The sequence below is a fragment of the Cynara cardunculus genome (genome assembly GCF_001531365.2).
Source record: "Cynara cardunculus var. scolymus isolate 2C chromosome LG 1, CcrdV1, whole genome shotgun sequence".
NCBI classification, from domain to species: Eukaryota; Viridiplantae; Streptophyta; class Magnoliopsida; order Asterales; family Asteraceae; genus Cynara; species Cynara cardunculus.
Genome location: NC_037528.1, coordinates 16,207,882 through 16,225,091, shown reverse-complemented (window position 1 = coordinate 16,225,091; position 17,210 = coordinate 16,207,882). Strand labels below are relative to the sequence as shown.

At 36.0% G+C, this 17,210-nt stretch overlaps 3 protein-coding genes across 5 annotated transcripts; 1 reads left to right on the top strand and 2 right to left on the bottom strand.

Annotated features, from left to right (window-relative positions):
* The first annotated feature begins 2,336 nt into the window (after window positions 1–2,336).
* On the top strand, window positions 2,337–8,154 carry LOC112521870 (U1 small nuclear ribonucleoprotein 70 kDa). The gene is made up of 10 exons (XM_025130867.1): window positions 2,337–2,599; window positions 3,130–3,244; window positions 3,339–3,418; window positions 4,111–4,186; window positions 4,292–4,356; window positions 4,447–4,509; window positions 5,997–6,078; window positions 6,164–6,326; window positions 7,161–7,226; window positions 7,332–8,154. Exons 1-10 carry the CDS (start codon window positions 2,501–2,503, stop codon window positions 7,975–7,977), a joined length of 1,455 nt encoding a protein of 484 aa, XP_024986635.1. The 5' UTR covers window positions 2,337–2,500; the 3' UTR covers window positions 7,978–8,154.
* A 1,841-nt stretch (window positions 8,155–9,995) lies between these two features.
* LOC112518111 (proline-rich receptor-like protein kinase PERK4) lies at window positions 9,996–12,872 on the bottom strand. Its single transcript, XM_025125727.1, has 7 exons — window positions 11,912–12,872; window positions 11,667–11,750; window positions 11,519–11,589; window positions 11,370–11,446; window positions 11,138–11,285; window positions 10,880–11,041; window positions 9,996–10,321 (listed from the first exon to the last, which is right to left on the bottom strand). Exons 1-7 carry the CDS (start codon window positions 12,870–12,872, stop codon window positions 10,154–10,156), a joined length of 1,671 nt encoding a protein of 556 aa, XP_024981495.1. The 3' UTR covers window positions 9,996–10,153.
* A 1,073-nt stretch (window positions 12,873–13,945) lies between these two features.
* On the bottom strand, window positions 13,946–16,899 carry LOC112510048. 3 transcript variants are annotated; one of them, XM_025115322.1, is made up of 4 exons: window positions 16,876–16,899; window positions 16,172–16,310; window positions 15,697–15,942; window positions 13,946–15,210 (listed from the first exon to the last, which is right to left on the bottom strand). In XM_025115322.1, the coding sequence occupies exons 2-4, from the start codon at window positions 16,286–16,288 to the stop codon at window positions 14,074–14,076; spliced, it is 1,500 nt and encodes a 499-aa protein (XP_024971090.1). In that variant the 5' UTR covers window positions 16,289–16,310; window positions 16,876–16,899; the 3' UTR covers window positions 13,946–14,073. The 3 variants fall into 3 exon arrangements, with proteins under 3 accessions (XP_024971090.1, XP_024971081.1, XP_024971099.1); XM_025115313.1 differs by having other exon boundaries at window positions 16,770–16,893; XM_025115331.1 differs by lacking the exon at window positions 16,876–16,899 and adding an exon at window positions 16,412–16,430.
* Window positions 16,900–17,210: the final 311 nt, after the last annotated feature.

The window sequence follows — 17,210 nt, the reverse complement described above, 5'->3', positions numbered from 1 at the left end:
ATAAAAACTCTTAAAAACCATTATTTATGCATGAAGTACTGTGTATTAATACATATTACTTAAAATTTAATATTACAAGTAAATTGTGCGTAAGTACAACTTATTAATGTTTCATTTTTTAATTCGTATAACTAACTGCATACAAACATAATCAAATATAAGACACACATATCATTTTAAATATAAAAAATCTAAAAGATAATTAGGATAATCATTGAATTCTAATAAAATACTTAATTATTATCTTAAAAAAAATTATATTATTAAACAAAAAATAAATTAATTCGTTATTAAACTAATAGGACACTTAATTATTATATTTATAAAAAATTATATTATTAAATCTAAAATAAATTGATTCATTATTAGACCTAAATCAAAATATAATAAAAATTTTGAATCAAAAAATTTACACAAAAAACGAGAATTTTTAAATAGTTAATTTGATACTAAAATCGATATTTAAAAAAAAATTACAATATCTTTAAATATATATTTTATTCAAAAATAAAAACACTATAATTTTTTCAAAACCATATAAAACTGTATTATATCAATAGACAAAAAATAAAAAGAAACAATAAAATCAAAATGTATCTCACTGCATTGTACAAGTACCCTTCTAATCTTAATTAAAAATCATTGCAAAATTTACCAACCAAGACATTAACCTCCCACCTATATTCATTTTAAAACAATTTTACCATTGTTTTACACCTTTCTTCTGTTTTATTAAACCAAAACAGTGACATATTTAATTAATATGGTGGCACCTTTGAGAGTCGTAATTTTTTTCCACTATATTAAAACAATAAAGTGGTGGCACATGTCACTGTATGCCTTTTAAAAGGTTCGTCCTTTTTGTAAATACATCGTTAATTGCCTTGTCTTTTGTAAGATATTATTTTGCTTAATTAATGTGAACGAGGCGTTTTATTCGAACATTGTAAATGATGAAATATAAGGTACTCAAAGACGATAATTATAATCACATGATGATTTTCTAAACATGTTATGTATGTAATTCCTTGAACATTATTAAGGTATAAGGATAATTTTGTATTTTTAATTGTATTGGATAGTATAAATAAGTGTATAATATAATCCTTTCAGTAAAATAGTAGACTCATAGTTTCTTATTTACCCAACCCACATTTGTTGCTATGCGCTGGTACCATTGAACAAAAATTACACCATATACTTACTTATACTACCAAATACAAATTAAAATTACCATATTATCCTTACACTCTAATAAGACATGTACAAAGTGCACCACATACTCATTTCACCTTAAGGAAACACTTGTACTCTTGTCTAAAATACCCCTTTGGTCATGCCATTTAGGCAATTTTGGAGGATTAAATAGGCATAAGACATATATATATATATATATATATATATATGTGTGTGTGTGTGTATGTATGTATATGGCAATAATAGCACAAACAAAAAGTCATAGGGATCAATATACAAGTTGCTATATTTTTATTAGTATATGCAATGTTTGGTATATGATGAAATGAGAGTGAATGTGATGTGATTCATTTCAATTGGTTAATTTTCATTTCATTGTGTTTACTCTCCATCCCTTCACAAGATGTAATAGAAAAGCTACAACATAGTAGTGATGGTCAAAAACCGGTCCCGACGTAACTGGTTCCGGTCGAATAGATGAAGACCGATCAGACTAATTTATAACCGGTTATGGCCGTCGGTCCCGGCCCCATCCTTAATTTTTTTTAAATATTTTTTAATGATATATATTTTTAATACATTATTAAATTTGTCGTATGGATCACTCAAATACACTTTAAAAATACGTTTTATTACGAGAACTGTGAACATTTTTTTGCATTTTTTGCGAATTGAGAACTTGGTATGTAAATCTCTCAATTTTTTTACATATTTATAGTGTTTAGAGACAAAAAAAAAGGGCTAGTTAACGGCTATATTTTTTTTAAAAAGTCAATTTTTAATATTTCGGACCGGTTCGGGTCGGTCCATAACCGGTCTGGCCCCACAAATCCGACAAAAACCATAACCGGATGTAACCGGCAGTCCCATAACCGGTCCCCAGTCGGGCCGAGGCCGGTCCCGGTTCTGGTCGTTCGGCGGTCTCGAGCCGGGCCGGGCCATCACTACAAGATAGGTAAGTCATACATTGTTGTTCAAAAGTGACTTGTTGGTTAATAAATGGGCTTCAGCCCCGTTGGGATTCTAAGGTAACTCATTCAGAAATGGGCCGGTCTTGATAGCCCTGGGAAGCCCAAATCGTCGGTCTAACAATTTTTCGGCCACCGAGTTACCGAAAGATTCAACTCGGTTATCGCACAACAAGTTCCACAAACCCTTGTTCCTCCGTTAGGTAGCCGCTACTGAGAAATCGATCTCCCCCTCCACTATCTATCACCAAATCGTTTTGATTCATCAATCCATACATCCTTTTCTTTAATATCACAGTGAAATCTTAAAAATCTGTGATTCGATCTTGGAGAACATGGGGGATTACAATGATGCGTTCATGCGCAACAACAACGCTGCAGTTCAGGCTCGTACCAAGCAGCAGAACCGTGCTAATCTCATGCAAATGAAGCTGGTATCGATTTATCTTTAAACCCCTAATTTCGATTCTGTTTTAGTTAGGTTTTTGTTAATTGCTATACCGCAAATTGCGTTTTTGTTTGATGCGGCTAAAGTTGAAATACAGGTGCTTCTAATTGTATCTTCTACAGTGGATATGGAAACTGCTAGTGGTTAACATTATAGTTCTTAGTTTTTAGCCGGTGATTGTAGTTGTGGATCCGATTGAAAATTAGGTTTCAGTGATGTTGGACTTGGCTATTCAGCCTTTATTTTATAAAGGGACTTGGCTACTAAATTGAGATGACGTGAGATTAAGTAAACAAGGATGTGGTGTGATGAAGCTGTAGTTGAACTTGATCTATGATCCTGTTCGTTCTACTGGCATTAGCTTGCACTCCCCAACCTTAAGGTTGATTGTATTGGGTTCGTTTCATAGGGTCAAAGACCACTTTTTGACTGGAGACGCTTCATAGATGTAGAATTTGAACTCAGTTCATATCCGTGAATGCTTGATTTTAATTTCGGATGCTTCACATATTGCAGATTGGACAGAGTCATCCAACAGGATTAACTAACAATCTGTTAAAACTTTTTGAGCCACGGCCTCCTCTTGAGTATAAACCGCCACCTGAGAAGAGAAAATGTCCACCATACACAGGTATTTCATATATGTTCTTCAATTGAACTCATATGTTATTGATACATTGCAGGTTCACAGATCTAATTGGTTTGTTTCTGTTATCATTTGAAAGGCATGGCGCAGTTTGTTAGCCAGTTTGCTGAGTCAACTGACCCTGAATATGCTCCACCTGTACAAAAAGGCGAAACTCCTGTAAGTTGTTGCATTTGGAAAACTGTATATATATAGATCATTAAGCCGTATGTTATTCTTTTAGTTGTATGCTTTTTGTATTAAAATGAAACAGAAGTAATGGCTTCATGTTTAACATCATAATATGAGGTTGTCAATATAAAACTACTTTTTTTGCTAATAAGCTGTCTATGTATTTATTATGGCTGCGTATGAAGTAGTACATGGTTAGTACTCGCACAAGCTATTGGAAACCTGCTAGTCAACTAATTCTCTCTTATCATATTATTTGATTAAGTTTGCTTCTGTTACTTTACTTGATGTTAACCATTCTCACATAAACGAATCAACTGCTCTTGCAGCAAAGGAGTTTATGAATATGTATTATAATCATCTTCATAGTCAAATTTTAGAAACAGAAGAAAAAAGAAAATGAATCAATCTTTCATGATATCTTTTTATTACTCTTTATGTTTTTTGCCACTTTTGATTGGATAAAGCCATTAAAAGGTAAATACTTAAATTCTGAAAAGCTTCCTTTTCAATCTGTAGCAAGGTGCAGCATTTGTTTCAAATGGATGTCTTACATTTTGCGTTTAGATAGATATTTTTTCACCATGGCTGATGTTTCTAGAATTTGATTTGCCATTTGTGGGCTTTTGCTTGGTTTTTATCAGTTTTATGTTTTCTTGGTGATCCTTGTTGCGATTCAGGGCCAAAGGAAGGCTAGGATTCATCAGTTACGGCTTGAAGAGGGTGCAAAAAAGGCTGCGGAGGAGCTCGAAAAATGTAAGAACTCTCCACTTTCTTTCCCTTTTTCTTTTCTGTATTTATAGATTCTTGGATGTATTGATGACTGGAATTAGTAGTGGCTTATGCATTATGTCCATGCAGATGATCCAAACAGTGATCCAAATGTATCTGGAGATCCGTACAAGACGTTGTTTGTAGCTAGGCTTGTGAGTGATACTTCTTTTGCATTGATGGATTTCAGACTTGCTGTCTTTTAGTTGACTTATTTAATTAACTTGATGTTCTTTTACTTCCAGAATTATGAGACAACTGAGAGCAGAATTAAAAGGGAGTTTGAGGCATATGGGCCCATCAAACGGGTAGGTCTTGTAGAGTCCCTGAAAAGGGGCTCAAGGTTATAGCCTTTTGTTCGGTAAGAGGTTTTGTTTTGTGGTATGCGGACAACATCTTCATCCTGTTGTCTGCCAAAATCTTTCAGAAACGAAAATTTTCCAAAATTTTTCAATTTGGGAAATATTGCTGTTGAGCCAATGTTTCCTGTAAAAATAATAATTCTCCGGCAACTATTTTTGACAGATGTTATCATATTTTAGTAACTGAATTATCTGGAAAAATGGTATATATATAAATAAACCGTTGAAATGTTTAGTTAGAGATTTTTCGTGGGTTAAGCTATATGTGAATTATGAAGTTCAGTTGGAGCATTTACATAAAAACAATAATGATGATAAATGATGACATAAATTTGATCTCTCACTTCATCACCCTTAATATATGGATGCAAACTTGCAATGCTATGTGCAATGCACCTTTAAGATGTTGGTTGCCATTAATGATTTCTGAAATGATGAACTTGAGTTTTAAGTGTGCGTTTCCATTCTCAATGTGATTATGCTTAAGTGGTTAGCACAACTTGTAAATTGTGATGCTAGTATAAGATCTACTCGACAATATGGCAAGTTTGAGAAAATTGTATGCCTTTTCTTGCTCTGGAATCTGGATAGTATTTGATGGAGTTTCAGTGAAATCGGTAATTGTTCCTCAGGTATTATTGCCTACCCACCCTACTAGCCTATTAGTTTGTTTCCCCTCTTTTGTATCTCTGATTAAATCAAGATTTTCAAGAATCCGGGATTTTGGGTATTCTAGTAGCTTATAGCCACCATTCAGCTAGTAAGGTTCAAGGTAGAAGCATCATCATGGTAAGGGGAGCACAGTTTTTATTCATAAAAGGTACTTTATGTTCCTCGGTTTCTAGCGTAGGAACCAATCCTATTCCAACAAGGTCGCCGTATCCTACTTGAGCAGATCAATGATGCATATGCCTTTTGGTCATTATTTTCGGCAACACATGGAGACTGTCAACTTTTGACTGCACTGGGTAAAATATATTGGGAGTGCATCTCTTCCCTTCTTTTCTAAGTTCAGTATTTGCATTTCTTGCTACTGAAATTTTGCTTTTGCGTTTAAAGGCTATCAAAAACGTTTCAGAAGTTGAGAAGATTTCCTGGTATTTTATATAATATCATTTATAGTAATTTCTTATTTAAATAGTCCCTGGTAAGGGGAGGGTAGTATGTTCAAGACTGGTAAATTGGCCACGGTTATGTGCAACTCTAGCAGTGGTGGTGATGATGCATCTTGCCTGGGGAGCGTATGAATTAAAGGTGAGCACGGCTATTGAGGCTTAGTGCCTGTCTGCCGTGCATTAGGATTTTATGATTGCTAACCTTTCAATGACACTGCACTTGCTAGATTGGAGCATCATATTTTAGTTATACTCTGTTTAAAAGAATGCGATTTTTTATGCCTTTGGAGTTTTTCTCTAACTCTTTAAGAATTTCAGGTTCGCTTGATTGCTGATAAAGAGACAAACAAACCAAGAGGATATGCTTTCATAGAATACATGCATACACGTGATATGAAAGGTTTTCTATTTTTTTTTAATTTCCTGTTTCAGTTCTTATGTCATTGCTATTTGCATATCTGATGGATGATTTGTATGATCTATAGCTGCATATAAACAAGCCGATGGAAGGAAGCTTGATAACAGAAGAGTACTTGTGGATGTTGAACGTGGTAGAACAGTTCCTAACTGGCGACCGCGGAGACTTGGTGGTGGACTTGGAACAACCAGGGTTGGAGGTGAAGAGGTTAACCAGCGGTACTCTGGGAGGTAGGAAGTCTTATTCTATGTATTGCGTGCATATTTACATATAGTAGAATAGTTCGACTGAAGCCTGTCAATATATTTCATGATACAAGTAAGCACAAAAATCAAAGGAGACTTGGAGCTACAGAAGACTACATAACGTCTTTAAATCAGAATTGTTTTCTAACCAAATTTTAAATTTAAAACGGAAGAGTAAAAAGATAATGAATGTTCATTTTTCTTATTCAATGTTTCCACAGTCTGCACAACTGGTCAAACTGTGGCAAGTGACAACATAAAATAAGATTAGTGCAAGGTCTGGATTTGGTGATGTTATTACTCCTAGACGTGTAAATAGGATTTGGTTAAGCCAAATTTATTAAAATATGTACATGTGAAATAATTCAAATTCACATGTGTAACCTGCTTTGAAAAATAGAAGTTTGTACATCTAATTTAAAAATTGAAAAAAAATCTGCAAGCCTACATATAACAGAGATTAAATGGAAAAAAAGGCAAATAAAGATGATGAAATGTTCGAAGTTCGATCATTATTTCCGAGCTGTATTGGGACATGTCTGGACTTATTATGTTGGATTTGCTACAAGCTGAAAGTCCCCTTTTCTTATCAAGTTGTCAATAGACCACATTAAAGGTACTCTTTAGTTCGAGAATTGAGAAAAGTCTTTCATAGTTTACTCTTTCCACCCCCTTAAGATGCATATGGTCCTCAAAAGGTTGCAAAACGTGTGTCAACTGTTTCTGGGAATATGATGGTTTGCTGTACATTTGCATTTATCGTTCTAGCTTGTTATGGTATTCAATGTACTCATCAACGTGATTATCTATGTTGGTCAGAGAACAACAGCAATCAGGGGGTCCACCTCGATCTGTAGAGCCAAAAGTACACGAAGACCGAGACAGGTAATAGTCTATATAAATTGTTCCATATTTGTACATAACTCTATGATTATTGTATGATTTCCATCATAAGATCGCATGCTCAAATTGTTGATTATTGCAATTCAGGGACAGGGAGAAATCTCGTGACAGGGTAAAGGAGAGGGAACCGGAGAAGTCTCGTGAGCGGTCTCATGATAGGCCAAGGGATCGGGAACACAGGGATGAAAGGCACCATCGGGACCGTGACCGAAAATCAGACAGGGGGGATAGGGAGAGAGACCGTAGCGGGCGTGACCGTGATCGACACCGTGACCGGGATAGGGGTCGTGATCGTAGTGGACGTGACCGTGGTGATCGTCATCGTGAGAAGGATAGGGACAAAGATAGGGAGTACGAGGTGGGTGATGTTGAACCTATTATGGATCGTGGGCGTTCTCGCGATAAGGAGTATGAATATGAGAGACACGAGAGAGACAAACATGGAGAGAGGCAAAAGAACTACGAGCAAGGGGACCCGGAGGAATGGTATGAGCAACCGGAACATGGGAATAGTAAGCGTGGTGTTGATCCAGAACGTGATTTGGCAGGCTACGATTACTATGATCGTCAGGATGATCAAGAGCGCTATGAACATCCAGAGCGTGATCATGATCGTTATGATCAGATGGAGGAAGATACCTATGAAGCAGCAAAGCCTGAGGCACGTGATAAGGATCGTGAGCGTGAGTATAGACGATCTGACAGGTCCCTTTCTCGTGAGTATGAGTACTGAAAATGATAATCTGCACGTTGGTTTTTGTTGTGTGTTCTGGATTTTTTGTTCTTTAGACTGAAGCAAATGGATTTGATGCTGATGGGTTTGTTTTTCAAATGGATTGTAAGTTGTAATATGCAGTGGACTTGTTCGACTTATTAGAGATTGCTTGGCATTTGTTTTTCTTTGGGTTAACTGCAATTACTGTAGATGCAAAATGGATTGTTGTTGGGGTTTTTCGGTTGGTTTTTTTATTATTAACCTTTGTATGGAATATGGATTAAGCTGTCTAAAGAGTTTGTTTTTACCTAAAAAGCATTTAATACCCTTTTATGTCTGAATCGATCAGACCTTAGGGTATTAAGTGTGTTTGTTTTTTTTTCCTAATTAAGAGCTTAAAAGCTCTGATTATGTCTGAATTATTTAGAGGTAACATTTTCACTTAAAACCTCTTAATTGCTTTTAGAGCTTCCAATGCTTGCAAAGAAAGCCTAGATGTCAATGATTCAGATTTCAGATTTCAGACGTAAAAACAAACAGTCTGACTGATTCAGATTTCAGACTTCAGCACCACCTCTTAAAATTCAGAAGTGAATTCAGACTTAAGCACCTCTTAAAAAACAAACGCCACCTTAGACTCTGGATGAAACTAAATTGTCGGTACTGAGCAAAAGGTATTCAGTTTGAATGACAAATGACTACATATCTAATTAATAACTATATCCATTTAATCTAAACCAATTAATTTCCTACATACAATCAAAGCCTTCAATGGATTCCTAAGCTTCAACAACAAATATCTTGTAAATATAGGATCATCAAGAAGTTGTTTCATTATCGAGGTATACTTATGAACTGTATTAGCTATGATCGACGAGGTTTTTTGATTCAGGGAAGGGATGAATGGTCGTGATTTTTTTGCTTGAAGGAAGGGATCGATCGTCATGATTTCTTTGATTCAAGGAATGGTTCGATCGAGTTGGGTGTTTTAGCATTTCAGGGCGTGTTTTTATTCTATGATTACAAGGATATGGGTGGAAAAGAGAGGGCTTAATGGATACGACTCCCATGGCTTAGATTATTTACTAAAATTATTTAAAATATTGCTTAATAATATAAACCAAAAACTTCAAATTTAATATCGAATGTACTAATTTTAGATGGATTACATATTTGTGTTATACCAAAACTTTATACAACACACGGCAGTTAAAAAATCGTTACGTCAAGGATAATTTGTCTTTTTACTTTTTTATTTTAATATTAAATCTATTTGACTTTTGACTTTTTTGTGTTTTCTTATAACATATATATAACACACGGACAACATATACATAAATCAAGGTTTAAATAGGTGTAATGGCTCGTGTGACGGTGAGTTTAACCCCTCAAGTCTTGCACGTCATAGTAAAGATGTGACGTTTTTCAAGGCATGATATAAGATGACAAATTTGTATGTCATATATGTGTATGTATATATTATCTAATCAGATAATGTATTTTAAACAAAATGTACATTCATATTAGAATAAGATAAAACATATAAATTATTATTATAAAAATAAGTTTTTGATTAAATATTTAAAATAAAACTTAGAAAGATAATTTTACAACTTAATTTTAACCGCGAGTCCGTAACGTTTTATGAATTTGTGAAACTGTGTTTGATGTGATTAATTAGATCCATAAAAATGTAAAATCTATAGAAAAAAAACCACGTATTGCTATAATGTGTATGGCGGCGCACTATGGCGTGAGCCACGTCTTACAGAAACGCTATGAAAATGAAAACGACCAAATCATATGTGATTTTACACTAACGTCCAACGCAAAATTGTGTGGGCAACGTAGCCCGCAACCTCATGGCTGAAGTCGTGTGAATTACATATGATTCGACCGTTCTCTTATTCTATTATTGGGTCACTGTTTTTATATAAACAGGTCTCTCACTCCCTCGCTGTATATTACTTCTTTTTGTCAAAATAAAGAATGACTGTGCATGTGTTAATGTGAACAGACAACATGCATGAGAAATATACTAAGTGACTTGATTTCCTCGGAGGAATAATCTCCCAACTACAAATGGTACATTCTTTAATGTCAATTTTGAAAAATCAACTCGTACGTAGCTATCACTAACCCCTTTCCTTGCCCTTAATTAACGACTCTCCTAAAAACATAAGTTTTACAGTGTTTATCTCGGGGCTCCAGAACTTCCCGTCCCGAACTTCATCATGTCATCGTTGTAGGTCATTGCGTCGTAATCTCTTAACTCATTGCTGCTGTCCAAAATGGAGCCTCGGCTTGTAGCCTTCTTGTCCAGGCTATCTAACGATGCAACCCCTTCCAACACACGCACAATCTGGCTCATTTATGTGAAAAAAATACCGCATTAACATCACACCCATGAAATTTTAGGTAAAAGAAGTTGGAGTTGCACAATGGAAATATGTGGAACCCCATTGAATTACTCTCCAAAAGAGTCCATTGAGAACAGAGGGGTTTCCAACATATATTACGGAGAAATGATTGAAGTTAAGCCGACGTAGTACTAACACCCCCCTCAAATACAGGCTAGACGGGCACAAATTGTCTCAGAATGTCGAACGGGGATAGACGAGTATAGATTGCCCCAGTTTTTATCCTATAGTGATAGAACTTGGCTCTAATACCATGTGAAGATAAAAGGAAGCTCATTAGATGACTCTAAAAAAACCTTAGCAGAGAATTAGGATTCCAACATATATTGAAAAGAAACGGTCCAAGCCTAGCTGACGTGGGAATCTAAGAGCTAGACTGACTATTTATTCTCAATAATGTTTGAACCCCTTTTTCTCTTTGAGGGCTCTTTGAGAGAGTAAACTGATGGGGTTCCACATATCTCTATACACGTCTGTATACACAAGATACATTAACTCGCCTGGCTCATCTTGGGACGCCTCTTAGCAGAATGACGGACACCAGCAGCAGCACAAGAAGCCATTCGTGCCATCTCGTCGTTATCATAGTTACCTTCCAAGTGTGGGTCCACGAGCTTGCTGTAGTCTCCATCTTTCTTCGCATTGGCGATCAGTGGCTTCGCCTGTATTTTAATTTCAGAGTTAATAACCAAACAAATCATCAACACTTCTATATAAAATCACAAGATTATAGAAGTTGAAATTAAGGAGCTACGAACCCAATCTACCAAACTGTCATCCATGTCGTCACTTGAGGGATCAACGGGCTTCCTTCCTGTCAATATCTCCAACAACATGACCCCAAATGAGAAAACATCAGACTTCTCCGTTAGCTTCCCACTCGAAGCATACTCTGGAGCTAAGTACCTATTATCGATTCAATAGACTGAAGAAAATTATTCGCAACAACTAAAACATCCCGTAAAAGTCATCATTTTGAGATAAAGTTACCCGAAGGTCCCCATCACGCGAGTTGAGACATGAGTGTCATTTGCAGAAGTTAGTTTAGCCAATCCAAAATCAGCAACCTGGGTCCATTACATTCGTGAAATGCCAATGAACTCTTAAACAATCGGGTGTTAATATTTCTGTAAACTCACCTTTGCTTCATAATTATGGTCAAGGAGAATGTTGGCAGATTTGATGTCCCTATGGATGATTGAAGGATGACCTGCAGGTTCCCAATAAATGTTTAGTGTATTAAAAGATAGAACAAGAGAGAGAGAGAGAGAATCATTTGTGTCGTACAATCTTCATGGAGATAAGCAAGTCCTTTGGCAGATCCAAGTGCAATATGCACTCTAGTTCGCCAATCCATGACAGGACCCTTTCCTACAAATAAAAGTTGGATTCATGATGCATTCGGACCATGCACGAAAAATTCCTACAAAAAACATGGAACTTTTTCTTGTGTAACTTGTAAATATTTTGGTTTAGTCAAAGAGTGTATTACCGAGTTAAGATAAGTAAAGAAGGATATCAAGAAAACGCACCGTGAAGATGGAACTCCAAGGTCTTATTAGGAACATACTCATAGACAAGCATTCTTTGTTCGTCACTAATACAATATCCGACAAGTGAAACAAGATAGCGATGGTGGACCCTACTAATGATCTCAACCTCTGCCTGAAACTCTCGCTCACCTTGTCCACTGCCTGCTTTTAAGCTCTTTACAGCGACCTCCTTCCCATTAGGCAACACCCCTTTGTTCACATACCCGAAACCCCCTTGTCCCAAAAGATTGAATTGGGAAAACCCTCCAGTGGCAGCGGCTAATTCATCATATGAGAATTGGCTCTTGCTGAATGCTAGAGGCATGTTCGGGGATACCACTGACAATTTAGACCCTCGGAATTCATTACCAGTGTTCATTGTTGGTGGCTGTCCCCAAGTGCCGCCACCAGTGCCGAATTTGACCACATGGTCCGCTTTACCATTGTAGTATGGTCCACCTCCACCTACTCCTGGGGGTTCTTCAGGAAGATAGTAAGGTTTCTTCTTTTTCCTGTTGCATAGAACACAAACAATGACGATAGCAAGAAACAGCAAAATGGCGGCAGCTGCCGCTATTCCACCAATGATTGTTAGACTACTGTTTGTAGTAGAATTTGATATCGAGTAGGAGTCGGTGAATGATTTAGAGGGTGATTTTCGGCTTGAAGGATTGTTTAACTTGCTGGAAGGACTTGAAGGTGATTTGTTAGAAGCATTGCCACGTGTTGGACGAACCTTAGGAGGGCTGGGGGTAGATGATGTTTCTGATGGAGGTGAATATCCTCTACTGTTTTTAGGTGATAATGAATCAGAAGGGGAAGGTGGTGGCCGTGATTTAGGAGAAGGCGGTCGAGTAGTAGGTGGTGGTGAGGAGGAGCTCGAACGTGGAGATTGCGGCGAGGTCTTTTTTGGGGTCGGAGCAGTCTTTGGGGCCGGAGAAGTCTTTGGGGCCGGAGCCATATGTCAAGATAAACTTTTTTCCGGCCCTCAGAATTAGAAGCACTACACCGGAAAACTCAAACCTTCACCTGTAACCGCTGATCACAACAGTTTGCCATCCCTGTAACGAATTTAGCAACAAATATATAGTTTCTTGATTTTTTTTCTTCACGCGAATCTAGAGGTACATACCAGAATCAAAATTTCATACAACCTTAGCAATTTATGAACCATGTACCCTTTATACTGACATAAAAAGAATTTGAAGACAACCCACATTTTGAATCTAAATTTCTTTGGGAATGAAGATTGAAGCAGAGAAAAATGAATCTTAAAACAGAGGATAATTGTGTTTATTATCATAATTAAAATCCAAATTCCAAATTGTTAATATGAAATTAATCAATTGTAAATTAAACAAACAGAAATATTCAAAATCATGCACCATTCATAACATTCATGCAAAAATTTGAGATCAAACATTGGAGAAAACTATTATTTCTCAAGATAACCCATGTTTTAAGTTATCTGTTCTTTTAACAAGAAGATCTATCTATGAAGAACCTAAGATTTCTTCCAAATCGAATATGTCTATTTGCTAATGATTCGACATAATTTCAGGATCCCAAATCTTTAAAGAGAGAGAAAGAGAGATGTTTTACCTGAATGAAGATAGATAGGACTCAACAAAGGAAGGAGAGAGAGAGAGAGAGAGCTTTGCGATTCTTCCATTCAGAAAAGCCACTCGTTTCTTTCCCCCCTCTAACCTCCTACAAAGATGGAGGCTTCTTTCCCCTAGTCAATAAGTGGCAGCTTATAGTCGGAAAATCACCTGACAATTGTCATTTTTTAATCTAATAACAAAAGTCAAAATACCATTAGACGTTAGTATGTTACAGCTACTCAAGAGAAAAAGGCTTCTACAGAAACGCAAAACAAAATCTGCCCAGATGAATCAAAGGCTTGTTGATTTTTGGACAAAGGTAAGAATTCCATATATGATCATGATCCCGTTTTGAGTCTCTCTTTGACAAGTGTCGGCGTGTTTGTGTGTGCAAATAAAACAGTCTGCTTCATCAAAGAACAAGTAACCATGTCACAAAACAAGATTAGATTATCTTTAAGCTTATATGATTCACCAGAAATAACATATGTACATAACACACGTCTTAGAGGCAAAACAGTCCTCTAATTAGTGAGAAAAAACACCAATAATAGATAGCTAGGTGGCTAGAGAAACTAGACTGTTAACATAAGGAAACAACTTTGAGATATTAGAGTTCTGGAGGAACTTTGGTCCTTCAACCTTTTGATCTTTCACATGATAAACATACAGACAATTTGGTCCTCCAAACTTCTTCATGATGACAGCTATAACATCGTCACAAGAATTAGCCAAAACCCTGCAATCGACTAACTCACCATCTTCAAGGCCATAAGAAGAAATAGCAAAAGTCATGGTGTTTTTCAATGACATAATACTACCGCCATAAACATCCAATATGCACGTTCTCATGGGATGATGATAACGAGCCTTGACATAGCTTAACTCTCCATGGACCTTTGACAACGCACCACCTTCACCATAAGGGAGAGATTGAACCCCGTAGATCTCATTCTTGATATCAAAGGCCAACAACTCTCCACCTGTGGTTTCCCAGTAAACAACTCCATTCACAAAAACTCCATCACTTTTTATATCGGATTCATCCAAATCCACACATATCATATCAGATATCCTCCAAGAATTTGTCTTTGAATCATATATGTCAAAATACACAATGGGTCCCTTCATGAGATCAGGAAGAGAGAATGGACATACCACTTGATAACATGGCTCAAAGTTGAGAGAAGAAGGTTCAAAGACAAGCACATATTTTGGTTCTCTTCCGTGGTAGTAGCTAGAAGAGGGAAGTCTGATCCAATCTTCATTGGCAGGGTTACAAACATAATACTCATTTTCTTCATCAAAAGCTCGACAAAAGAGCAATCCGTTGCACGAGCTTCTGATGAAAACATTCTGTGGAAGAAAACGCAGAGAAGGGTAGGGAACTCCATAAGCAAATATGTCGAGTGAAATGAAACGAATAGCTCCATCTGTATCCTCGAAAAAACCAGACATTTTTCTAAAATATTGACTCTGCACGTGTGCAAAGAATGGGCTGGATATCCACTGATCCCATTCTTTAGAGACAAGTCGAGATCTGGCTAAAGATTTGGCAGGAAGGTAACGAAGGATGTGGTTCTTTGCCACCTCTTTTATGTCATCCTTTAACTTGAAGTGAGCAGGAAAACGGGAATCGAACACATCAAAATTTGAGTTCTGATAAGCCATGGTCATAAAATTGCGAACTCTACCCTGTAATTTGAAAGCAAGGAAGCTATATGAGAAACTAGAACAACATTAACAAGCTGATAACATATAAGCTTTGCCGTTAGAAGCACAATCATACAAACGAAGCTTTCCAATTTTGGATGACATTTAGTCAAACTTTTGTTACAGTTTCCTAAGTTTATTAGGGCAATGTTTTTCATCTTAACATTTTGCTTTCAAAGTCAAGAGACTGGAATGTAAAAAACTCATGGGTCAAGTAAAAAAGGCATACAAAAATATAAGAGAAAGAACAAGCATAAGACAACACTCTTTAACCCAGGAAACACATGCAGATAAAATGTCTATAGCATCTAAGATAATGATCATTTAAGGAATTCGCTTAAAAATATAAAATCTTTCAATCCCAAAAGTCCCAACACACTTGATATCGATTATGTTAGGATATCTATGCCAATTCAACAAAAGAAATTATCAAGTTAAAAGACAAGAAAAGCACGAGATAGGTGTTACCATATCAACAGCATCAGGAAAATCCATCCCTGAAAACTCTTTTTCTTCTTCTTCTTCTTCTTCCATAGGATCAGATGCATCTTCGAATCCCCCGTCCCCCTTTGCTGATTCAAATAAAAAAGATCTTACGTCTTCATAAGGCTTGTCCTCAGAAACAGTTATGCTGTTAGAAGCCTCTCCTTTGGTTAGAACAAGTATTTCAGACATTTCAGAAGAAAGAAAGTCGTAAGAACCATCTGATAGATCCTGCAACGAAATAAAGATATAGGTGTCATTAGTTTATACCATTTTCTTTTCTTCCTTATTTTGTAAGTTTCTGATCCATCGACTATACAAGACCTTAATTACATCTTCATTCTCCTCAAATCATACAAACACAACCCACTGTTAATTAGCCTAACCGAATAAGAACAATAAAAACCATAAATCCAATCACTAACATAAAAAGAATGAAACCACGTCAACAGAATAGTACCATGTTGCTAGAAACATCAGATTTCATGTTCAGATGTACCATATCACCATCATCATCATCGAAGTTGATTAATTCAAAAGATCCATCATCACTATGAACTTCCTCTTTGCACTCCATCAAGTAGAAATTGGCCACTCAGCTGCACAATCGGTAGGGCAAAAGTATAAGAAGCTAATTGAAAATTGATCTGACAGCAGGCTGTAAATTACACATCCAAATTCACACAAAAACGTATACAACCGTAAAAAAGGGAACAGAAAAGTCAAGATGAAAACTGAATAAGAAATCGAACACCACTAAATCATCAAATACTGTGGAGTAGTAGATATCCTGAATGAATATTATATTCATCACACATGAATACTTTTAAAGTCAAGTCAAAACAATTGGGGTCTATTCTTTTTCAGAGAACTGAAAACATATTCTACTTCAGCACAAAAACAAAAAAGCAATAAATCAAGGAGAAGATCAAAACATGAGATCTAATTCATCATCAAAAACAAATCAGAGAAAATTTCGTACGGTTATTCAAACAATCGGAAAAAAAAAGTTGAAGAAAACAGATTGATCATGCATGAATGTTGTTGGAAGAACCTACCAGAGATGCTTGCGAGAAAGTAACCGATGAAGTGCAAAATAAAAGAGTAAAGGTAAGGTTTATACGATGTTTTCGTGTTTGTGTGTGTGAAGAATTTGCTTAGTACCTTCCGCAACTTTTCGTTGCATGTAACGAAGAAAAGAAGTTGATCCGATAGCACTGGTAATGAAGTCAAGGTCAACTGTCAAATTACTTTTTAAATATGTGTAGTGAGGGCGACTTTTAAGTATATCTATACTACCTTATTAATTATTAATTGTACTTAACGATTTATAACATAGATTTAATAAAAGTTTTAAAAACAACCTTAAATGAATAAGGTATTGTTTTTTTATGCATGAAATCTTAAAAGTCTTAATTATAAGTTATTTATACATATGATATAACTCAATAATGTTTCACCTTTTACAACTCATTCTCTTAAGTTTATTTTCCCTATAT